This window comes from Schistocerca nitens, chromosome 8 (assembly GCF_023898315.1).
Source record: "Schistocerca nitens isolate TAMUIC-IGC-003100 chromosome 8, iqSchNite1.1, whole genome shotgun sequence".
In the NCBI taxonomy this organism is placed as follows: Eukaryota; Metazoa; Arthropoda; class Insecta; order Orthoptera; family Acrididae; genus Schistocerca; species Schistocerca nitens.
In genome coordinates, this window is record NC_064621.1 from 380,393,058 (window position 1) to 380,419,738 (window position 26,681).

Here is a 26,681-nt window from a genome sequence, read left to right on the forward strand (position 1 = left end):
GTGAGAAGAACACAAATTAAACAATTAAAGCCAGCTTAACTAATCATTCAAAAAAGATACACAAATAACATTGCAGTATGTGGTAGAAGAAGTAACCACACATATGAACAACATTTAAATTGGTACGTTTTCAGGGTTTAATTGTCGTTTCTGAGTAATAAATTACATTTTTGCACGGTCTGCCCATAATTTATATTATGTTACAGTTACATAAATTTGGATGCCACCAGCAGAAAGAGCACCTTTCTTCCCTGTGAGGCTGATGTGCCACTTATGTGAATGCAATAAATAAATGTTCAAGACACATTGTTCTAAAAATATAGTCCTGATAATTTAAAACTGCTTTCACTTGAATTACGGCTGCTGGAGCTCCATCATCTACAAATTTATTATAAGATATCATTTTAATCAGTGTCTCATCGCAAATTTTTTGATGTCATTATTTTTAGTAGAGCACACAATGATAAAGTCGTGAATCGGACTAGTGAATGATTTTAAGAGTTCCTTGTCCGGATGAAGGGGAAATCCAGATGCTGTCTATAAAAGGGGCCACCATTTTGTCCTTGGGGGTGGTGTACTGGAGGCCTTTGATGAAGCGAGATTTGTGTCTCTCTGGGCAGTGATTTAGGTGCTTGGCATTTCAGACTTAGCTTTTTCACAACAGCGAACACTAGAATTCTTCGTCAGTGCTTTGAGTCGGGTCTTGAGCTCTGATAGGACAGTGCATACCAGACACGAATGGACTTTGGTTGTTTGGGTATTCTGAATTATTTCGGACTGAGTCGGATTTTTTTTAAAGCTTTTAGTTCTATGAACATACGCATAACTTTCAATTTACAAGCAGATACAGGCAGTATTTATTTAAATTTATAATGATCTTAGATAGTAAACGGCGCTGGAGTCATTCTTAGGCCGAAATTACATCATCAAAAAGGATAGTCTTCAACACACCGCTGTTAAATTGTGTACGATTGTTTAATTAATAGGTACAATTATTTGGCATAATTATATCCAACGAAACAAAATTATGTTCCTGATTATTCATATCAGTGAATTTAATTTAATTTTTATTGAAAATAACAGTATAACCAAGAAATGTACAATGTAGATGAGCCAAAAATTTTATTCGGTAGTCACAGTTACATTAGATTAGATTAGTACTTATTCCATAGATCATGAATACGACACTTCGTAATGATGCGGAACATGTCAGGTTAATAAAAGGTGTTTATACAAGATATTACATTACACAAAATATTACATGACACTTAATATTTTTAATTTTTTTTGGGTGGGGGTTGGGGAAATTACCCACTTACTATATCCAAAAATTCATCTAATGAGTAGACGGAGTTGCCAGTCAGAAATTCTTTTAATTTCCTTTTAAATGCTACATGGCTATCGGTCAGACTTTTAATGCTATTAGGTAAGTGACCAAAGACTTTTGTGGCAGCATAATTTACCCCCTTCTGAGCCAAAGTTAGATTTAACCTTGAGTAGTGAAGATCATCCTTTCTCCTAGTGCTGTAGCCATGTACACTGCTATTACTATTGAATTCGTTTGGATTGTTAATAACAAATTTCATAAGTGAATATATATATTGTCAGGCTACAGTGAAGATCCCTAGCTCTTTAAATAAGTGTCTGCAGAATGATCTTGGATGAGCTCCAGCAATTATTCTTATTACATGCTTTTGTGCAATGAACACTCTTTTACTCAGTGATGAGTTACCCCAGAATATGATGCCATACGAAAGCATAGAATGAAAATAGGCGTGGTAAGCTAATTTACTGAGATGTATATCGCCAAAATTTGCAATGACCCTAATAGCATAAGTAGCTGAACTCAAACGTTTCAGCAGATCTTCAGTGTTTTTTTTTTTCCCGGTTCAACCCCTCATCAATGCATACACCTAGAAATTTTGAATATTCTACCTTAGCTACCAATTTATGATCGAAGTCTATATTTATTAATGGTGTCATTCCATTTACTGAGTGGAACTGTATATTCTGTGTTTCGTCAAAGTTTAGTGAGAGCCCATTTGCAGAGAACTACTTAATGATTTTCTGAAAAACATCAGTTACAATTTCATCAGTTAATTCTTGTCTGTTGGATGTGATAGCTATACTTGTATCATTGGCAAAAAGTACCAGCTTTGCATCTTCGTATATAGAATGGCAAGTCATGAATATATATTAAGAACAGCAGAGGACCCAAGACCGAACCTTGTAGCACCTCAGTCTTCATTGTTCCCCAGTTTGAGAAATCACCAGTTTTTTGCATATTATGTGAACTGCTTATTTCAACTTTCTGCACTCTCCCAGTTAGGTATGATTTAAACCATTTGAGCGCTGTCCCATTCATACCACAGTACTTGAGCTTATCTAGAAGTATTCAATGATTTTCATAATAAAAAGCCTTTGAGAGACCACAAAAAATCTCAACAGGTGACTTTTGGTTATCAGAGCATTTATTATTTCATTAGTGAAAGTATATATAGCATTTTCCGTTGAAAAACCTTTCTGGAAACCAAACTGACATTTTTTAAACTTTATTTTCACAAAGGTATGAAGGTACTGTACAATACATTAAGTTTTTCAAGAATTTTGGATAAGGCACTCAGAAGAGAGATTGGGTGGTACTTGTTGACATTGGACGTATCCCCTTTTTTATGCAGTGGTTTAACAATGGCATACTTCAGTTTATCTGGAAAAATACCCTGCTTCAGTGAGCTATTAAATATATGGCTAAGAATCCCACTGATGTCTTGGGAACAAGCTTTTATTATCCTGCTGGAAATGCCATCAATTCCATGTGAGCTTTTGTTCTTGAGAGAGTTTATTATCTTCAGAATTTCAGAAGGAGAGGTGGGTGGAATTTCAGTTGTATCAAATTGTGTGGGTAAGGCCTCTTCCATTAACTGCCTTGCTTCTTATAATGAACATTTTGATCCTATTTTCTCTATAACATCTAAACAATTATTATTCAAAATGTTTTCGACTTCTGGCTTGTTGTTTGTCAAGTATCCCTTCGCTTCGATGGTAATATCGCCATCCTGTACTCTTGGTTGCCCTGTCTCCCTTGTAATAATATTCCAAATGGTTTTGATTTTGTTATCAGATGTATTAATTTTAGACATGATGCACATGCTTCTGGACTTTTTAATAATCTTTCTTAATGTAGCACAGTAGTTTTTATAATATTTGGCTGTTTCTGGGTTATTGCTCTTTCATGTTGTTAGATGCAGTTCCCTTTTGTGCTTAAAAGATATTTTTATTCTTTTAGTAAGCCAAGGTTTTTTTGCATGGTTTCTTATAATTAGATTTAACTACTTTCTTGGGGAAACAATTTTCAAATTCTCTTAGAATTGTATCATGAAGTAAGTTATATTTTAAATTAGCATTGCGTTCCTTGTACACCTCATCCCAGTAAACTGCTGAAGATTTCCCCTGAAATTTCTAGTTTTTGAGTCATTAATTCAACGCACAACTTTGGAGGGTAGTTTTGAATTACTGAATGGAGCTACGTCATATACTGTAGCTAGCTGAGCACCATGATTTGAAAGGCCATTCTCAAAAGGACAAGAATTTATGTTTTTAAACTTATCTTGGTCTATAAAAGTCTTATCTATCAAAGCGCTGTTGTCCTTTACTACCCACATAGGAAAAACCATGACAGATGTCAAATTGAAAGATCCGAGCAAGACTTCCAGGTCATTCTTCCTATTACACTCTTTCAGTGAATCAACATTGAAGTCCCCACAAATAATAATTTGCTTTCCCCTATCTGACAGATAGCACAACAAGGCATCCAAGTTTTCCAGGAATAAATGAAAGTTTCCTGAATGGGACCTATGTACTGTTTCAATTATAAAAGAGCCCTCCTTCAGTTTAAGTTGACAGGCACGTGCTTCTATATGTTGCTCTAGACAAAACTTTTTTGTTTCCAAGCTTTTTACACAGTGATAACTTTTGACAAATATGGCAACTCCTCCTCTCACCTTATTCTCTCTACTCATATGTGCAGCCAGTTTATAACCACTGATATTTACCTTTTCCATATCAGACACAATGTGATGCTCAGACAGGCATAGTATATCTATTACATTATCATATTCAATGTCATCTAAACAAACCAGGACTCATCTACTTTGTTCTTCAATCCCGGAATATTTTGGTGAAAAATGATAACATTATTTTTTACTTTACTTTGGTGAAAATCTACTTTTTTCTTTAATCCACAAATATTTTGGTTTAATATGGTAACATTATTATTTACTTTACTGTTGTGAGAATCTTGTGAGTTTTGAACCTCTTTAGCACCTGCCTGTCTGAACTTCTCATTGGACACTGGTTTAAGTGGTAGAAGTAAAGTACTAAAAATATTTCATAACGACGCAAATAGATCGATTCTGCATTGTCGACCTTTGGTTAGTAATTGCTGCCATACTGTATGAACAATAGAAGGAAAATAGAAAGCCTCCCCACTTCCCCCCCCCTCCCCACACACGATCACAAACACACACACAAACGCGCGAGTGGGCGTTGAGCATCGTCACTGCTCAGCATATGATTTTTACACGAATTCTGAGCTAAAAACATACGCAGTTTCAGTGAATATTTCATTATGTGTCCATAGCTTATAATTATTTTGTATTATTTTTCTCATTTTTTTGAAAACCCATGTTTATGTAACAGGAATATATTTCGTAACTGTGCCCCCCCCCCTCCTTTCCCGCCTATTTTCCATCATGGTTGCAGCTGTGCGTCTTCAGGTGGATGCTGTTGAAAAGGCATTCTTTCTCCCAGAGCATAAAAACGTCGAACTGCTAACTGCAAGAAGTACTGGAGGCTGTTATACAGTGTCAGAAAGGGCTCGAATTTGTTCTTTAGTTTGTCCCTAATATCGATGACTGTCTACTGTTACTAAGATCGAGTTTTACGTTTACAGGTTCCAAGTGGCACATGCACCGTAAAATGATAACCCCTGCATTCCACTTCCGCATATTAGACAACTTCGTCGAAATATTCGCTGAAAAAGGAGAGATTCTAGTTGAGAAACTTAAACCTAAGGCTGATGGAAAAGCGTTTGATATCTACCCGTTCATTACCCGCTGTGCCCTGGACATCATATGTGGTAAGTAAACATGGTATCATTAACTTATCTGACGTGAACTACAAGTAAAAAAGAGTAGAACATTCATTCAAGTACTCTGTATCCGAACAGATATGTTCGTTGCTGAAAGAGGAATTACCAGTGTAACGTGCTTAGTCTCCACCATCTAATATTCTGTCATATACCTCACCTTCGTAGACATCATTTGATGCCTCGCTAATATGCAAATAACCATTCTGCTATTTATCTCTCTCCACACTTTGTAGATTCCACATTGGGTGCCAGCCTCACTTTGCATTCAAAACCCCCTGAGAAAAGACTTTCAGGGGTCTGTTTCATTGTATGCATTCTGTTGCTCGTGTTTTGAATTGGTGAAATAAAGTCAGCTGTTCACAGCTGATCAGATATACCACCTCTACAATCCTGTCACTAGCGTATGATAGTGGTGGTTTTTAATGTACTTCAATTCGATGCAGAAATAAAAAAACTTTTTACCTAGAGTAGGAATGCTATGAAGATTCTGGATCAAAAATTTCCTTAAAAATAGCTTGTGGGATAGAAACTACACAGCTACACTACCCGTGACATCACAAGTCACGCCCCTCCTTATCTATAACGCCACCATCACATTACAATCCACACATCCTTTCTTCACATCATCTTGTCTCCCCCCTCCCCCCCCCCCCCCCAACCACGCTTTCCTTCCTCACCCACCACATCTCTCCACTGCCATCTCCAGCCAGTCACAGCCTAGTATTTAAGAAGGAATTAAAATGAGACAGCCAGTCGTCCTGATACCTTACAAGCTATTAAAATGAAACATTCAATCAAACATGACGCTGGAGTAGCCACTTAGATCGTGCTCAAAAATATCCAAACGATCTGACATTTCTTCTGTCACGTTCAAATGTATTTATCCGAAGAATTACTTTCAGGGGGTAGCTTGCAGTGTTTCCATATTTAAACACACACACACACAGTTTAAGCAGCACTTTTGTATGTTCACAGTTTTCCTATTGTACAATACTTGGCCTAGGGCACAACGGACCTTGAAACATTCTCCATATTTAAATTGTTCTATAATGCTTGTCAGATGTCTCGGTGTTCTTTCCGTGATTAAAACGTCCGCAGAAATGCCTTATAACACCAAAACTTCAATGCTTATGTCAAGTGTCACAATGTTATTCTCTACATATGCACACACATTTCCATCAAAACATGACTGAAATCTCAGATGAAGTGCCCAAATGGTATTTCACGTCTCAATTGTTATCAAAATGTGTGGCTAAAAATAACACGTAAACATGTGGTTTAAACTTCATGTTTAGTCCTAAATGAGGTAATGTAACAGAAGTAACCCGATCAAGCCTATAACGGCAGAAAATGACACATTGTTAATTTAAGAACCACACCCGCTGCAAAAGTGTATTAGTGGCACAATCTCTATGTCAACGTCAACTGCAAATCTTGTGAAAAGATACATCAACAATACAAACATAATGTTATGTTAAGTTTTATAATAGTATCAACACGTCCAAATATGAGAAGGGTGTTGGTATTTCAGCCTGAAAATATTACTGGTCATTCATAGAACTATATTATACTTCATTGACTTTGAAAATTGGTGAATGGAAGCATAGCAATTCTCATTTCTTACCACGAATGTGCATAACCTCAAAGTGTCGTGCCGTTTTGATTGCGTGACTCCACGACTTAGAAATATCAGTGCAGTAAGGGGCACTATAATGTTAGATTGACTTTGAAAGTGTGTAGTTGCATAGCAACCATCATTTTTACCTATACGAATATGTATTGCTACTGAAAACATGTTTCAGTAGCTCAACCTTTCCAGGTTTTTTGTTACTGGTTTGAACAGTCGCCACCTGATGTACCAACAAAAAACAGTAGCTCGTGGTAGGCGTTCTGATCCTATTGCTGAGAAAAATGTATTCGAACCAAGGGAAGATGTACATATGAACAGTGAACTAGATGAAACTGCTTTTCGCGGACGTAATATGTGGACAGTACCAAAATTGTGAGAATGACAATGCTTACTTCGATAATCCCCGCAGCCCAGTGAGTTTTCAGCTCTAAGCTAGACCAGAAGTAGAGCCCATATGTGGTTTGATACAGAATCTAATCTGAAAGGTGTCTGCTTTGATCAGTCATCTTTCACAAGCTCTATTTATTTACATGTCGATTACTTGCACGCACTTTGGATTTTGTATCGGTAACACACTGACCGATTTCCGCAATTTCTCTACTACATCAACTACACTTAAGTCTTTGTCTGTAGTCTTCAGTGCGGGATCTGCCCAGCTAATGAATAGCGCGGACCTAGTCACCTTACTTCGGCAGGTTAGCTACGAAACGGAGAAGCATTCAGTTAAATTGTAGTAGGTAGTTGGAGTGTGTTTGCTCTTATGGTTGCGAGCAGGCAGACACTGCTGGCAGGAAAGTGGTCGCTTAGAAGTTGTGTGTGATGGTCAGCCAGTTGTCTGATTTACTCCGTTCCGGTACTACCGTGGATAGAATGTGGGACTTTGGTATGAAGTGGTTATGAGTATAGCTACTATAAGATGCACTGAAAGGGAGAGACAGAGAGAGAGAGAGAGAGAGAGAGAGAGAGAGAGGGAGGGAGAGGGAGCTGTGTGTGAGTGCAGTAATGAGTTCGTATTGAGGACGTCAGAACAACAAGTATATATTTCCCCTCTCCAATTGTCTGCACAGCAACAAGAGGTAATGTGTTTTTCACTACGCGTTGGCTTGTTACATTGGGGCAGTGTTGTTGCTTAGATCTTCTTGCCGAATGTGTAACAGACAGCTCTATTGAGTACGACTATTGTGTGGCCGTTTTTGACATGTTTATTAACTGAATTTAACTGTTGATGAAGTGAAGTAAGTTGGTACTTCAGTCAACAAATAGAGCTTCTACTTTTCATACTATTTTCAAACATGTATCGAGGGATCGATCGTTGAACGACTACGCTGAGAGCTGTAGGTGTTTGTACGTTGATCACTTGGGCGGTGTAAGGCTCTTGTAAATTTTGAAATACAGTAATAATTATAAAGTTAGTGCAAATCTCATATCTTTGTTTCAAACTGGCACCTTTCGTAAGTTTAATTAAGTGAAGCACCGTTTCACCAGACAGTAGAATAAATCAACCATGAGGTATAGCTGACTGCCTTTAAGGAAGCACTTAACCTAAACTCGTACCCAATACAAATCAGTTTTCTCTACCGAAAAACCATTTCAGCTCGTATTAGGTGCTCACAAAGAACAACTTTAGGATTAATAAATTATTTTCATTTCGTATAAGGTAAGAGAATTCGAGATGGCGGTTACTCGACACTTTATTCATTATTTAGTAGCAGTGAGGCGTCTCAAGGTGATTTCGATGAAACATAACAACTTTCTACTTGAAAGCATAAATCTGTCTTGCTAATCTATGAAATATTAAATGAAACAAAATGTTCGTTGCACTATATGACTATGAATGTCTGTAGAACCATAAGTGAGAATAATCAGATTGCACTCTATGAATTTGGGGCCTTCAGGTTTTTTGTGTTTTCATCAATCTAATGATTGGTAAAATATGGAAGTATGCTCATAGGCTAACTTATGATTTATTTCAGCATTGGCAATAAATGCTGCTTAAACTAAAGATTGTATCGGTAATGTCAGTATGTGGGCCGTATGTACATTTAAATGTTAGAGAACAATTAAGTTATGACAGTAGTTTCATCTGTATTTTGTGGTCCAAGTCTTATGTATTTTGGGAAATAAAACCGTTTCTTTCGATGGAAATTCGAATTTTCGTTATTAATGGGAGATCTGTAATTATGTTTGCGTGTTACGATAAGCAGCATGTGTGTGTTTTGTACTTGAAATTGTTATGTATTTTTTGCATAACTTTGGGTTGAAAATACTGTGTTTTCGCGGTATCGAGCTTTCGTCTCCGATTTTTTCCGCAATTGGATTTCGTCAAGTTTCATCTCTGTTTTATTTCACTACTGTTTTTGGACATGGTGTTTTGGATGTAAACATTTTGTAGAATTAAGTTCCTCTCGTGAGTTATGAAAATACGTAGTTCATGCAATGCATTACAATAAAAATATCGTCGAAACACTTTCCTTCCTTCTGATATGGTGCCGGCCGGAGTGGCCGTGCGGTTCTGGGCGCTACAGCCTGGAGCCGAAGCGACCCCTACAGTCGCAGGTTCGAATCCTGCCTCGGGCATGAATGTGTCTGATGTCCTTAGGTTAGGTAGGTTTAATTAGTTCTAAGTTCTAGGCGACTGATGACCTCAGAAGTTAAGTCGCATAGTGCTCAGAGCCTTCTGAAATGGTGTTTGTTCAGTAAGTATGTCTTTTGGCTAAAATGGTTCAAATGGCTCTGAGCACTATGGTACTCAACATCTGAGGTCATCAGTCCCCTAGTACTTAGAACTACTTAAACATAACTAACCTAAAGACATCACACACATCCATGCCCGAGGCAGGATTCGAACCTGCGACCGTAGCGGTCACGCGGTTCCAAACTGAAGCGCCTAGAACCGCACGGCCACACCGGCCGGCTTCTTTTAGCTGTGTCGTATGCTTTCAATAGGGAATTTTGATTAGATTTGTGCCTTTACTTTGCAGCCGATTATGGGAAATAAAATCTGTGGAACCTTGGGACCAGACTTTTAATCAGTAAATATCACAGCTTTCCTCAAACGTGCATTTTGTACATAATCTCAAGTAGGACTAATTAAATGGAAATAATAAGCAGTATTAACCTATTAATGACATTGATTATATTTTTCTAGTTTATCAAATGATGCATTACTTTCCCCCCGCCGCTGAGATAGCGCTTGCTAAGGGAGCATTAGAGAAAATCTCATAAAAATGTTGGTGTAGCATGCCTAATGCCAGCGTGCTTACAGCATAGGACGTGGGAGGACTGGACGAGTGGCTTCATATGGTCACGCTGTCCTGGTTCTCTAACCCACTGTTTTCCACCTTCCGCCAAGAAGTGACCCACTATCCAATGGCCCAGCACAGTGATATTCAGAACTCCCTGGAATAAATCGCACGACTCAGGCTATGTATCAAAGTCGTACACACCCAACGGCTTGCTTGCTCCACTACTTCATTCCTGCTCGCCAGTTCAGCTCCAAGAAAGTGACAGCGTGTGCGCGGCTGCCGGAGACGCAGTACCATGCCCACGGCCCTCTGGCTGAATTTCAGCGATTTGCAAGCCAGATACGACCTATCGACTCACGGCACGACTCCCTCCTCCGCCCCCACCCCCCATCCCTAAACGTAACCCCCAGGGTAGGGCTTACAAATGTTTAAAACTTATCTAGGCAGAACCACCAGCTTTCACGTGAGTCGGGTCAGCCTGTGGTCATGCCCTGAATGACCTAAAGAGTGATGAGGATGTACTATACGTCCAGAAAACGTTGGAGCAACTTACCCCAGGCTTTGCTTCCATTGTCTCGTCCCAAAAGTTCTTCATATAAAGCGACCTTGAAGTTACCTGGACATCGGCCGCGGCTGCACCACACTGCTTCTCTTTTGTGGATCCTTTCTATGTTAACCTTAGTCTGGCGCCAGTAGTCGCTAAAAACATTGGCAGAGGTATCCTCAGGCAACAGGTCTGTGGTGGGTCACAGGTTAGATAATGGAAATTCAATGGATAACCAAACATGAGCGATGCTGGGGTGGCCTGATGAGCTTCATGCCTTGCTGTATTAAACGCAAAACTGTGTTAAACGCAAAACTGAGCCATGGAGGGGAACAACTCCACTTCCACTGGACTTCAAGGTGATGTTTAATCAATACAGATTTAATGTTCCTTTTAAATATTTCTGCAAAGAATTTCTGGGCATTGCAGGGTGTTGTGGTGGCATGCATAATCTCATGTTGAAAGCAGGGATTCCGGAACTCCCAAGAAATAAATTCCGGAATAGTGTCATGTGAATCTTGGGTAGCCCAAACAGAAAATATTTTACTGAGGTCTTTAGCACTGGCACCTGCTGTCACTCCTCCACTCGGTACCACCCACACAAGTTAGGAGAAGCTCTTAACCCTGACCGAGAACCTCTCCCTCAAAATCCTAGTGCGCGACTCCCCCAGACTCCAAAGGTCCTGACGGACCAGCACTCAACCTGTCGGCGAATGAACGTCGACACAGTAAATAGAACAGCTGAAACATTACACTCCATGGAACGCGGAACGCATTAACCTCTCTCTCTAATTTACAGAAAACCAACTTTACTACTAGTTGTTGCACAGAGTCGACGGCAAGATACTCCACTCCTTCCAGCACACTTACAAGCCGATTTGGCAAATTTACCAAAATGACATGACTCGCTGTCCACACTCCGTCTCCCTATGCTAAAAGAATCTCCCCATTTTTCTGATAACAAGGCATTGTCTTCTCACTCCCGCCTGCATCCCCTGCCTATTCTACAGCGCTCAGTTTCAGTTGTAACTGCAATACATCAGCTTGAAACCCTCTCCTTTGTTTGTAAATCTGGTACTATCAGTCCTGTGTCCTCAGTTCGGTTAACTCGGTGCGTACCCTGGACCTGCATTTAGTACGTTTGTGCTCGTGATAGTTGGCTACCTTCTAGCAATGCAAGTTTTTTTCTGAAGATCGGAAAGACAAGCGCCGCAGCACTCCAGCGTGGCACGCACCTGAACAATATGTTACCCAGTAACCTGTACCGGAACATCGCCGGCCCACGGACACCTAAACACAGCTCCCCGACATCTCCGCGCTCCGAAAGACCGCGAATACGCGACTCGTACCTGAGCTGCTCGTTCCCCAGCAGGCGACCCCCATCACCGGGTGAGACCCCATATCACCAGCGAGTGTATTTGAAAATACCTGCGGAGGTTCGAGTCCTCCCTCGGGCATGGGTGTGTGTGTTCGTCCTTAGGAAACTTTCGGTTAAGTAGTGTGTAAGCTTAGGGACCGATGACCTTCGCAGTTACGTCCTATAAGATTTCACACACATTTGAACATTTTGAAAACACCTGCACACAAGTGGATTCCGACAAAACAAGAAAATTATCACCAAAATTACTAGTAAGAAAATTGCTGAAACATAGGTAACAAATCGTGTTTAGTCAACTAACCCAACCTCCCAAAGGTAACGAAGCTCTACTACCAAACTGTACGTGCATGGTGCCTGCGCGCTTATATGATAGTGAGTGGAATGACTGGAGGACTGAGGAATTTAACATCATTTTTTTTAATACAGGACTGAATCCAAGCCATTTATTTGTCTGTCGATAGTTCAGACAGAAAATCCAGTATGTATACGAAATACCATGTGTCCATACTTCAATCAACACTCCCCCTATTGAGCAAGAATTCAACAACCATGAGAGTACCCAAACCACACGACAGAAAATGCAGTTACTGGTCCCTGACCAACAGAACGCTTCTCATATACTACGACGAACCGAAAGGTTATTTAATAACCACTATACAACTTCCGCATAAGCGCTAAGAAGGAAACAAATTTCAACGCTAGGTGTTAAGACACCCAATAAGGAACGTTAAATCTGTAACGCGTCAAACCGATAATATAAATATGTATCAGGGGAAAACAGCAAGTGAATAACCCATAACACACTAGAAGCATTTTCCGCACGGGAGACTGAGCTTAGCCAAACGCGACGACAGTTTTCAGTCGCAATAACAACGGCTTGCCGTCAGAAAAGATAATTTCTCGAACACCACACACCAGCAATTTCCTGCCGACACAGCAGCGGAGAGGCACAAGAGAAACTGCGTGCACAAAAAGCACGCTAGGAAGTATGTCACATGAGAACTGGATTCTGGCGCAACGTTCCAGGAAACCGCTCACCTGGTCTTTTGAATGAAGGCTTAGGGGAAGGCTGCTTCTGGCTGCAAGTTTTTGGCCGCTTCCGTCCCTAGAACTGGAACGCAACTGTAAAATGCGCCCCTCGGCCTCCAACGGTCCACCTGCTGCCAGCTACCGTCTCCCAGCTACGTACTGTCGCGCTGTTGTGGTCCTTCAACCCACAGTTTTACAACTTCCACCTAGACACACACTGCGTATCTGACGGCCCAGCAGAGCGACAAATTCATGACTTCCCGTAACAGTAACAGCTCATACGACCAGGCCACTTGTCAGATATCGAACACACCAGACCGCTTACACGCCACATTACTTTCTTCCAGCTCGCCGGTTCAGCTCCGAGAGAGAGAGAGAGAGAGCGCATTCGCCAGAGACTCACAAAAAGACTTACCAAGAACTATATTCGATTTTGGCCAGCTTTGAATATGTTGTAGTGTAGAGCAAACTAAGAGACTTATTTTTTATTTATGCCCATACAGCCGATAAGAGTGTGAGATACGCCCCCTTGAAAAAAATTGATTTTAATACTTCTGAATTATTACCGCTGAAACGATAACAAAAAATGGTTTAAATAGCTCTGAGCACTATGGGACTTAACTTCTGAGGTCATCAGTCCCCTAGAACTTAGAACTACTTAAACCTAACTAACCTAAGGACATCACGCACATCCATGCCCGAGGCAGGATTCGAACCTTTGACCGTGGCTGTTGCGCGGTTCCAGACTAAAGCGCCTAGAACCGCTCGGCCATTCCGGCCGGTTGATACGATAACAGATATTTACAAAAAAATCAAATAAAAGTTCTGTGGTTTTCAACGCACGTTACAACGATCCATCAAGATTTGTCAAAAAAGTCATTTTTTTACGAAATCCCCTCCCCGTTGTTTTTCATTTCGACAAAAGTAATAGTGAAACGTTAATACCAAATTCAGTCATATGTGATGAAGTGGTATTCGAAAGAGTATGTGCTTGTATTAGTGCTTGGTGGGCCAAATGAAACTGCATTTAGCATTTTTTTGACATTAACAATTCTGCACTTCCTCATTATTGTACAGATTTACAATAATGTTACAATAATTTACAAATGATTTCAGATATATCATAATTAAGTCTGAAAAGGTTACAGCTTGAAAACAAAAAAGTATACCATGTGTAAAAGGAAACAAAAATACAACACAATGTATTTTATACTTCACAAAATTAAAAGAGAGAGAGAACAATATATGTTGAGCATATATTTGGAATATGTGTATGCAGGAATGACTTGTTAAACAACCCCGCATTGAAGTTGACACATATCAGGTGCTCATACAGAGATATGGAGGTATTCCTGACAAATGCGACTTTGGAATGCCATGATGAAATGAAAACCAAAATAATGAGGAGGAGGGGATTTCGAAAAAAAGGAATTTGCGACAAATATGGGTGCATCATTAAAAAACGATAGAACTTTTTTTTTATCAATTTAGGTTTGAATGGCATTCATTCGGAGACATTGAACTCAGTTTTTTTTTTTTTTTTTCAGGTGGGTGTGTCACTCCTTTAATGACTGTATGGGCATAAATAAGAAAAATGTGCCTTTTATATTGCTCTACATCACAATATATTGAAGGCTGATCAATACCGAAGTGTATGCCTTGGGTAGGGTTACTAGTCTGTATCGTATCCACGTGTCCCCTGGTCAAAGATCAGCCCACTTGCAAGCTGGACGCGACTTATCGACTTGTGGTACGGCACAGCTGGGTGATGGCTGTCTTCCTATGAACCTCTAGTAACACCTTCTCCTATCGAAATGCCCTTACAGCACTACAGATTTAGTTTTATTACAAAAAAAATGGTTCAAATGGCTCTGAGCACTATGGGACTCAACTGCTGAGGTCATTAGTCCCCTAGAACTGAGAACTAGTTAAACCTAACTAATCTAAGGACATCACAAACATCCATGCCCGAGGCAGGATTCGAACCTGCGACCGTAGCGGTCTTGCGGTTCCAGACTGCAGCGCCTTTAACCGCACGGCCACTTCGGCCGGCAGTTTTATTACATTCTTCTAGTACAATAAGTACTCGATGATAGATAGCAAGATGTCTTGCGTTGTGAAAATTGGCAGCTGCCCAACTGTTCACTGTTTTATACATTCTTGAGAGAGTACATGTAGCCAGAGTTCAAAACTCTCATGTCTATACACATTAGTTCTGATGTTTCTGCATTTTGTGTCCGAATTGGGATAATCAAGACAGGCAAAGCCCAGGGACAGCATTCTATTGTATTTTCATCTATTCTCAAACATTCTGTTCAACAATAGGTCACAAATGATAAGGATGATTGTCTGTGTGTCTCTGGTGGGAATCTCATGATACATCAAATTTGTAGCAGGCAAATCCTCTCGTTCTTCATTAGCTGTACTAAATTAAGACCACTGAATATAATAAATTTGTGCCCTCCTCAGGCAGCTGCAACAACTTTTTTTGAACTTCTGTTTTAAGGGGGTTGTGATATCTGTGTTATTTACATATACTGTTATACATGTAAATTTCCTCCTTTATCCTTGTCTTCCCATTGGAAAATTTCATTTACTGGCAACTCTTGTATACTCGCTAAAATTGTTCCCTTTGGTATTATGGCACCTATCCTGCCAAAATAGCATTGCTAACAGGCAAAAATATCTCTTCATTAAATACATCAAGTTCTCATATATTTCTTTCTACGTGGACTTATAATCCGTCTAGCAACTCATTCCTTGGAATTTCATCCACCAGAATAACTGGGTGCTTGAAGAATGTAGGTTTGGCCATCACGCAGAGAATAGTTCCCATTCCACTATGTATAATTCTGCAATCAGCTGACTTAACGACTGAAGTGCATCGATCCGAGAATGGTAGGACAGATCCTTTCTTGTCGTTTTTAGATTCCTGTACAGTATTTTCGTTGTCAATCAGGAATTCTCGGTCACTTATTCAGTCAGTATGTAACCCAAAGTCAACTGCACCGTGAACGGAGCACAGGAAGACACTCCCTGTCAGCGTATCAAAAACTGAATTTTCCTGTGATAATACCTCTACTGTAAGCGGAAACACTTCCGTACTGTTCTTCAAATTAATCTTCCACAAGCCTAAAGGGAATATTATTTCTTGTCATAAACCGCTCAGAAGACAGCGCCGCTGCCGCAAGACGTGCCTGCTGCTAAAGTGGAAGAATATTATTCACTTGTGCTGGGCTAGCAAAAAGTGTGTTCGCTATTTTCTAACTTAACTCTCTGAGAAACTTCACATTTTCAGCCTTTTCTAAGCCTTAGCTTATCACCAGATTAATCTAGATTAACAAAAGGCTACTCAGCTCCTAATTCGTTTCCCAAATTTCTGCCTCTGCCACTCGCTCCGTGGGCTCAACTAACACTCTGTCTTATGTTACCGATGACTACAGCATGCCTGTTGCATATGGCCTATTTCCCTACAATGCTGCCGGCCGCGGTGGTCCAGCGGTTCTAGGCGCGCAGTCCGGAACCGCGCGCCTGCTACGGTCGCAGGTTCGAATCCTGCCTCGGGCATGGATGTGTGTGATGTCCTTAGGTTAGTTAGGTTTAAGTAGTTCTAAGTTCTAGGGGACTTATGACCATAGCAGTTGAGTCCCATAGTGCTCAGAGCCATTTGAACCATCCTTAGGTTAGTTAGGTTTAAGTAGTTCTAAGTTCTAGGGGACTGATGACCACAGATGTTAAGTCCCATAGTGCTCAGAGCCATTTGAACCATTTGAACCCTACAATGCACGCTACATGATGCTCAGCGATCGTGCGCCTGGTGTTCCAATTGATGGCAACGACCACCCCTTGCTCCGTTTATGAATGTATGTTCTACATTAGTGGCACGGGTCGCAGTTGTTACAAACTGATTTAGATCTTCCATCAACAGAGATAGTCCTACCCCTTGTTCCATGATACCAGGGAGCACGAACCTGATGTCGCCTCCTAATATAGGATCATTTTCTTTAACAAAGACATCTATATCGCAAACCTCGGAGTCATGAAGCAGGGCATAGCTACGTTCTTGGCATTCTGTCAAAACATATGTGTGGCAAACGATTCAAAATCTTCTACAGCTTCTTTACTTAAAGTAGATAACTTATTCCGATAATAGCTAACACATTTTTGTCTGTGAAAGGCTTCACCAAAGCGCACAAAAGTGTTTACAGAGAGGAAGCGTTTATTAGTGAATCTAAGGACTCATTATAGCTGCTGGCATCACCACGCAACTAACGTAAGTTGAATAATATTCTCGTCTGAGCTTACACAAATTTGACTAAAATCTCTGATGTTATGTAGAAATGCATGCCCATTTTCATTCGGCTTCCTCTAAAAAGGCCGTATAAGTTCCAAGAAACGTCTTCTACCGGATTAACTGCCATTGCCATCGATGGCAAAACCATAGGGGCTTGTGCAATTGAAGCTGTTGCTCCAAGGGAATTTGTTTGTACCTTTCGTCCCCATTAAATTTTGATGCAGCCACAACTCCATGATTCAGACGTTCCTCTAATTGTTCGTCTCCAACAAAAGATTTGCAATTTGCTGCTGTGACTGCTCCACAATTGTCCCCTTTCTCTACAAAGTTACTATTAATAATTAGCTTTATAGTTAAAGTTCTTTTGTTACGTGTCTCATCCCCCTGGCTCCAGTTTTAACCATTCTTCTTTGTCTCAACCAACGAGGGGCGTTAACTAAGTAATATAAAACCTTTTTTTCTGAAAGCAGGCTGGTTTTATTCAGGGTTCCAATGTATCGCAGTATTCTCCAATCTATGGCTACAGGTCCCCATTTTTCAACATTATCTCCGTTCAATGCGGCGGCCTTACGCCACCTTCATGGAACAACTCTACCGGTTGACGGCGGAGCCAACGTCTTACTGCATCAATAATAGTCACCGACCGGGGCAGAACACAGCCGGCCGGCGATGGGTGGGCGACGTTTGGTGGAGCGGGAGCCGATCCCACGACCCGCCGCTGCGGTATTGGGACGGGCGGTCAGATACCTGCACCCACAAGGCGCGCACATCTGAGCTGAGGAATTTCGTACCTGGCCGATTCGAACAGACAGCAGCTCTTTACTGTGTCAGAAGGCTGCCACCAGTATGTAGACCGAAAGTGCACATTCCTTGCAGTGCATGGCGAGCCTGACATGTGAAATCAGACGACTGGTAAGGGCACAGTGCAACCCAACATGGCCTTGCACCGCAGCCACACGTATTTTTAAATGTTACAAAAAGATGTTATGATCCTAGTTTCAAGTGTCTGTGTGATCTGAGGTTTTCCCGGCGTACGGAAATCTCAAAAGTTTCTTGACTATTCAGCCAGGTGGCGGCGTCCAACAGGCGCTATATTTCGGCAAGCCGACTCTACATCTACATCTACATTTATACTCCGCAAGCCACCCAATGGTGTGTGGCGGAGGGCACTTTACGTGCCACTGTCATTACCTCCCTTTCCTGTTCCAGTCGCGTATGGTTCGCGGGAAGAACGACTGTCTGAAAGCCTCCGTGCGCGCTCTAATCTCTCTAATTTTACATTCGTGATTCCCTCGGGAGGTATAAGTAGGGGGAAGCAATATATTCGATACCTCATCCAGAAACGCACCCTCTCGAAACCTGGCGAGCAAGCTACACCGCGATGCAGAGCGCCTCTCTTGCAGAGTCTACCACTTGAGTTTATTAAACATCTCCGTAACGCTATCACGGTTACCAAATAACCCTGTGATGAAACGCGCCGCTCTTCTTTGGATCTTCTCTATCTCCTCCGTCAACCCGATCTGGTACGGATCCCACACTGATGAGCAATACTCAAGTATAGGTCGAACGAGTGTTTTGTAAGCCACCTCCTTTGTTGATGGACTACATTTTCTAAGCACTCTCCCAATGAATCTCAACCTGGTACCCGCCTTACCAACAATTAATTTTATATGATCATTCCACTTCAAATCGTTCCGCACGCATACTCCCAGATATTTTACAGAAGTAACTGCTACCAGTGTTTGTTCCGCTATCATATAATCATACAATAAAGGATCCTTCTTTCTATGTATTCGCAATACATTACATTTGTCTATGTTAAGGGACAGTTGCCACTCCCTGCACCAAGTGCCTATCCGCTGCAGATCTTCCTGCATTTCGCTACAATTTTCTAATGCTGCAACTTCTGTGTATACTACAGCATCATCCGCGAAAAGCCGCATGGAACTTCCGACACTATCTACTAGGTCATTTATATATATTGTGAAAAGCAATGGTCCCATAACACTCCCCTGTGGCACGCCAGAGGTTACTTTAACGTCTGTAGACGTCTCTCCATTGAGAACAACATGCTGTGTTCTGTTTGCTAAAAACGCTTCAATCCAGCCACACAGCTGGTCTGATATTCCGTAGGCTCTTACTTTGTTTATCAGGCGACAGTGCGGAACTGTATCGAACGCCTTCCGGAAGTCAAGAAAAATAGCATCTACCTGGGAGCCTGTATCTAATATTTTCTGGGTCTCATGAACAAATAACGCGAGTTGGGTCTCACACGATCACTGTTTCCGGAATCCATGTTGATTCCTACATAGCAGATTCTGGGTTTCCAAAAACGACGTGATACTCGAGCAAAAAACATGTTCTAAAATTCTACAACAGATCGACGTCAGAGATATAGGTCCTTGCCTTCTTCACGCGTTCGTGGAATCTGATTGATCTCTGATTGATACCGACTTTATACAATCCTTAACCCCCTCCCACGCATCCGTCTTGCCGCTTCTGTGCGGTCTGTGGCCGGTGGTGGGGGAAGCGCGGCGCCGGATTGTGGGGGAAGAGCAGCGTCCCCCGGCAGCTCATGGACCGCAGTCCTTCCGCGGCCACTGCCGCGTGCGTAACTGCTCTGCCGTGGTGACGATGCATCTTCTTCTTCAGGTGTCCCGGCAGGAGCCGATTTCCATGTACACTGTCGCTGTATGTTAATCATACTCGAGGCTGGATCCTAGGCCTTGCTTAACTGGAAACCGCTGTCTATTTATTAACTCGTTATGCAGCCGGATCTCCACTGCCTCTTTGAGGATACAGTCCCAGAAGATGTTCGATTGTTGTAATACATTTGTGCCATCGTAATTCATGTCATGTCCATATGAGATACAGTGCTCTGCCACGGAGGACTTGGTCGGCTGTGCGTTGTCTGTGTGGCGTTTATGTTCACTGCATCTCTCCTGTACCGTCCGGATGCTCTGGCCTACATACATTTCCCAGTTTCCGGAGCCCTAAGTCGTCCTTGACTTATCCTAATAACTTCTTCTTTTTGGGTGGAGGACGAAACAGGCGTTTATCTTTGTATTTTCGAACTATTCTGCCGATATTTGCCGCTGTGTTCCCGACTGATGGTATAATCGCCATCGCAGCTGGTTTGTCTTCGTCCTCGGAAGGCTGTGATCTCGGCTTTTTCGATCTTAAGGCGTGTTTTGTCTGGCAGTTGTTGTAACCGTTCGTGCGCAACACTGCCTATAGGTGCTGTAATTCAGCTGCCAGGCTGTCACAGTCCGAGATTTCGCGTGCTCTGTGCACCAGTGTGCTCTGGTCACCCTCTAGCTATGTGGGAGCATGACAGCTGGAGGCATGCAGGTACAAACCTGCATGTGTTTTCCCCCACCACCCGGCGCCGCGCTTGCCCCACCACCGGCCGCGGACCGCACGGAATCGCCAAGACGGAGACTGGGGGTGGAGGGTAAAGATTATGTAAAGTCGGCATCCATCAAAGATCAATCAGACACCAAGAAAGCCTGAAGAAGGCATGAAGTCGTCTTGCGGAAATATTGCGCCTGTTGTACGACGTCACCCAGCTGAATATCCGAGAAATTTTCAAAGTTTCAAGCACATTTTGTGGTCGAAATCATACATATTTTGAGAAATAAGACATTTTTATTTTCGTGCAGAAATTGAATTTTCGTTAATAATCGGAAGTCTGTAATTACGCTTGCGTGTTACGATAAGCAACGTGCTTGTGTCTTGTACATGAAGTCATTACATATTACGATAAATAATTTTATTTTTTTGCGAAGATTATATCTTCGAGATATCGATCTTTCAGCTCTCACTTTTCCCACCATTAGCTTTCGCCAAGTTTAATCTCCGCTATGTTTCACCACTGTTTTTGGGAATGTTGTTCGCATGTTAAAATTTTATAAGATTGAGTTCTTGTGACTCGTGAAAACATGCGGTTTAAGTGACACCTTGTACTAAAAATATCGTCAAAACCCCTTCCTTCCTTTCTAAAATGATATTTGGTTAGTTTATCTTTTAGTTATCTTGTATGCTATTGCACATGGTATACACATGGTATTTTCGGTAGTATTTTGTAACTGATTATGGGAAATTTAATCCGGAAAGGTTTGAGAGAGGCTTAGCACCATAATTTCAGTCAGCAAACATCGCAGCCGTCCTTGAACGTTCGTTTTGTACATAATCTAAAGTTAGTCTAGTTAAATAGAAATAAATATCTTCGATTCTGTTTTTGTAGTACAGAAAATGATGCATTCTCTTCTCAAGAATGCTTTCTAAGGTGAATCGTTACTGAAAAACTTGTAAAAATGCCAGGTGATGGCAGTTCACTCTATGAACCACTAGTAACATTCTCAGATCGAAATGCCAACACCCTTTACACATTTCCACGTGGTGATACCATTATAACACTAGACCTAATATTTTGTGTGCTTGTTGCTGACGAATATTTTCACAAGTTGTGGAATTGATTTTAAGATAAATATTGTGTTGATGGCATATATCTGTAGACAATGTAGTTGTTGAATTAACACTGTAACACTTGATAAATCTAACATACCGATTTTGATGTGGAAATATTTTTGGATCATTGTGCCGTACACGAAGTTCATGCCTAATTAATTAATTGTAATTAATTGCATTCTTCCAGTAGCTGGCAATAATGCACGCTGCATATTTGCCTGAATGATGGCCTGCTTATTAAAGCATTAAAATAAAATAAGGTTCAGAGCACTATGGGACTTAACACCTGAGGTCATCAGTCCCCTAGATCTTAGAACCACTAAAACCTATCTAACCTAAGGGCACCACACACATCCATGCCCAAGGCAGGATTCGAACCTGCGACCGTAGCAGCCGCGCGGTTCCGGACTGAAGCGCCTAGAACCGCTCGGCCACCGCGGCCGGCTATAGCATTTCATCCAACATGTTTTTTCTGCAGTATCTGGTCAGGTTGTTATACCATCTCGATTTGGTCTAAATATGGTTAACTGCCTGTTAAGCATATACTTTTTCACCAAATGGAAATAGCATTGGAACACTTAATTTGAGAATTTGCAATCATATTTCTACAGACACACGTGGTGTGTGTGTGTGTGTGTGTGTGTGTGTGAAAATTAACAGTGTGACACTCGACGTAAAGTTTGAAATTTTTGTGTTGGTTTCGCTGATATATGAGACACGGAAAGAAGAATGTGCCACAGAACAATTTAGAAGGGGAAAATATTTAATTTTATGGTCCAATGCGCCTAATAGCCAGAACGGAAGCACAAAATAACCAAGTTAGGAAGGTGGGCGACAAATCCGGCTACGAATTTAGGGGTAATAAGAAGACCTGAAGTAAGAAAGTAAGCCTTGGCTTACTGGAAGAAGGGATACAAAGGCATATACAAGGACAGGCATGACGGGAAACTTCAGTCTCTTAAGAGCTGTGCACCGCGTGTCGAGGCTAGGAAGAGAGAAAGAGCAGCATCACCGGTCCGTTATATACAAAACTCGCCCGATCTCGTTGGGAGAAGCTGATTTGGTCGGCTGGGAAGTGCCCGACCATCAGCGCTGACACCGCAGCATCAGTATCAGCGGCTCCACACGTGGGCCCCGTTTTCCTGTCCCAGCCTTGGTGGAAGGGTGGAACATTCCGAGACTGCTACAATACTTAGTAATAACCATTATTACTGTACATGCATTATAGCAAACAAAACTGAAATTATACGAATATAGTGGTCCTAAACCACTTCAGAATTTTAAATGAACTTGGGCCAATATGACTCTACGATGCTTTCACCGCATCTTGTGTTGAAAAATATAGATCCACCTAATAAAATTTGTGGAATTGTTTCTAAGTTATAGACTGAACAACAAGGTGGATTGAAGGTCCGCCTTGGTGCAAAATACTTTTAATTTTATTCCCCCCCCCCCCCCCCAACTAGTTTCAGCCACAGTATCCCAATTACCAGTGTTTTTTTTCTTTATTCTGAAACATGGAAAATAGCTTCACTATAAACGTCACAAAACATTATTCCATCTGCACTTTCTGGTTTCAAATGTAGTATTCTACGAACAGTTTTATAATAACTTATTTCCTTTAAGTCTCAGGGCACGGCTTCTCCACTGACCGTTGTTTCCGGCATATTTTCTGTGTTTTGGTGCCGTTTCTTCGTCGTACAGCATTTCATCTGCAGCTGTATGAGCGGCTGTTATTAACAAATATGAAAAAGTGGACTTACATACGTCAGCGTTATACTACTCGAGAACGTAGTAGTGTTGTGGGTACAGTTTTGGTATGCACTGTACTAGTGTTCTTTGGTCGGCTTGTAGAAAAGCGTAACTTTTACATCTTCGTCATAATTCAAAACATTACGCCATCTTGCTCTTCGCGAGTGTTGTGAGAATGTATCGTATAATACAATGACGTAATATTCTGAATTATAACCAAGTTGTAATAATTACGTTTTTATGTGTTTAAAGGTATCTGCAAGCAGACTAATGAACGTGAGTAAATGAAAAATTACATAACAACATGTGCACACCAAAACTGTATCCACATCACTGCCACAATTCCCAATAGCATATCGCAAACTTATCTAAGTCCACTTTTTCGTATCTGTTAATAACAACAGCTTATGCAGTTCTTGATGACATGCAGTATGCCAAAGAAATGGCAGCAAAACACAGAAAACATTCTAGGAACAACTTATAACTATCGTAGAAACCATGCTGTGACTTAAATAAGGTATTATAAAACTATTCACAAAATACAGTATTTGGAAACACAGTACAGATGTAATAATGTTTTACAATGTTCATAATGTTGCTAATTTTGCATGTTTTAGATGAAGGAAAACTCACTGATGTGCCGATAATGTTGCTGAAATTAGTTTGTAAAGAAAATGAATAAAAACAACTTTCTTGCCCTTAAGCAGACCCACAATACCCATTGTTGTTTTTATGCAAATACGGCCCAATTGAAAAGTTTCAAGATAAAATGATTATAGACTGAAAATAAATACAAAACTGGAAACAAACAAACCCATCAGGATATTAATAATGTACGACGTCATAAATTTACTTAATACTAGGCAGATTAAATTGGCATCTTCGAAAACAAGGATTGTGCTTAAACAAAAGGACAGTTATTTAACAAAGATAATCGGAGCTGCTAAAGAAAAGCAATGAAAATCTTAAAAAAAACTGTTTCCTTTTTTGATGAATTTAATGTGTCAGTTAAGGTCTATTCATTATCAATTCTTAAAATATCGAAAGGATTTACTGATTTTTTTTTTAATTTTTGGAGTCCTCTGGTAGTATACACATTACTGCAACAAATGTATGCTATTGACATTTTGTTTGCAAGTGTCATATGAAAGCTTTCTGATGTAAGCATTACTCTTGGTTTACAGGTGTAGCGTCGAAGTGATTTTCATCGAGAAAATAATACATTCAGGCAAAATAGTGTATGTCAAAAATTTGTTGCCAGCGTAACAGATTCCTTTGTCACAGGTTACTTTCATAATGTATAAGGCTCCAGATATTTATACTTCTTTGTATTTTCTTTTTAAAAGAATTTGAAATACCTTTAGACTGATGCTTCCTTCTCGTATGCCCAGAAACAGCAATGGGGACTTCAATCAATGCTCAGAATCAGACGCAATCTGCTTATGTCAACGCCGTTACCAGGTACGTGTTGGAAATGAAACTTTTTCACTTATAGATAACACAACATTAGTGTATCTACCGCCTTTTCTAGGATAGATTGATATTATCTTTGAGTAAAATCATATTTTGTTTATTAAAAGTTGTGAATTATATTGCGAAGAAGTACTTTAATGTCTTCCTAGAGATTTACAATAGCCAACATTTAAGACAAGGATTTAATTCTACAGATAACACAATAAATACTGTACGACAATAGCTTACTTAATGCTATTATGAAACCATACTGCGTGAAGATGGCACCATGTAGTCTACTGTTGAACAGTGTGAGAAATAGTTATTTTTTTCACTATCACACTTTTTTTTTAATTTGAATCGATGCTTTCAGTTACAAATAACAAATATATGTTCTAATGCAAAAAATTTTGGTAGCAAGAAGGAATAATTCACATTAATGTTAAAATGTCATAAAGGTGCATTTAGGCTGGAAAACTATCGTAAGTGAGCTTTTGGGTAACATCCTCCACGTGAAGATCATGCTTCTGGAGAACTGGAGAACACTGCACAGATCCTACACGTAACAGAAACACGTAACAAGTTGAACCTGCTAGAAGAAATATAAATACATACAGTATATACCAGTGTAAGATAGCATAGCTCGCCCGGTTAGCCGTGCGATCTAACGCACTGATTTTCGGACGGGAAGGCTTGCCGGTCCCCGGCACGAATCCGCCCGGCGGATAAGTGTCGAGGTCCGGAGTGCCGGCTAGTCTGTGGATGGTTTTCAGGCGGTTTTCCATCTGCCTCGGCGAATGCGGGCTGGTTCCCCTTATTCCGCCTCAGTTACACTATGTCGACAATTGCTGCGCAAACACTATCTCCACGTACTCGTACACCACAATTACTCTACACGCATACATTGGGGTTACACTCGTCTGGTGTAAGACGTCCCCAGGGAGTCCACTGGGGGCCGAACCGCACAACAACCCTGGGTTCGGTGTGGGGCGGCGGTAAGGTGAGTGGACTGCTGTGGCTTGGGTTGTGAACCACTGAGGGCTACGGCGGGGACGAAGCCTCTCCGTGGTTTCTAGGTCCCCAGTTTCATACAGTACAATACAACACAATACACCATAACATCTGCCGAATGAGCAGACTGAACTAGCAAATAAAAATCTCTTTCTAAACTTCCACCTTTCATGCTGTGTTGTACAATTCATAAGATTATTAATACGTTACCTAAGTTCACTATGTGACCTTTGTATTAGAATTATTTACATGAAACAATTTACCTGAGCTGTAAAAATATCATTAGAGAAAAACAGTAATACATTGTAAATGTGTCTCCGTACAAGTTGGTAATTAGAATATGTACTCCCAATATATCGTTCTATGCAGAAGGTCTTGTAAGTTCCTGAACTTGCTGTTAGTACGTATACATAAGTGACACTATTTTAACACATAATGTATTCAGATGTGTTACAATGTTATGTCAAATTCCAATTAATTTGCTGTACAACTCAAGCTCATAGGTTAACTTAAGTGCAGTCACGCATAGAAGTAAGAACAAAAAATTAAAAAAACCAAAAGCAATGAAAATTTACTACATGTCACGGATAAGCATATTTCTACATGTTGCCTCTGCTCCGTAGAAAATCTATGAACATTTAAAAACGCTACTGTTATATCGTTTATAAAGCTCATGACCGGCGCTTGTACGCCCGAAAAGACTGGGTCAATAACTGTGAAGTGCTGC

The 26,681-nt window shown here is 40.8% G+C and overlaps 1 protein-coding gene across 3 annotated transcripts in view; it reads left to right on the plus strand.

Annotated features, from left to right (window-relative positions):
• LOC126199253 (cytochrome P450 4C1-like) overlaps positions 1-26,681 on the plus strand; it is a 213,027-nt gene that overhangs the window by 137,323 nt on the left and 49,023 nt on the right. The window contains exons 4-5 of one of the 3 annotated variants that reach the window (XM_049936049.1): positions 4,952-5,137; positions 24,883-24,952. The exons of 1 other annotated variant lie outside the window; for it this stretch is intronic. In XM_049936049.1, coding sequence (XP_049792006.1) covers positions 4,952-5,137; positions 24,883-24,952 — 256 coding nt within the window. The remainder of the gene's footprint in view (positions 1-4,951; positions 5,138-24,882; positions 24,953-26,681) is intronic. One more of the 3 variants, XM_049936051.1, reaches the window with a different exon arrangement.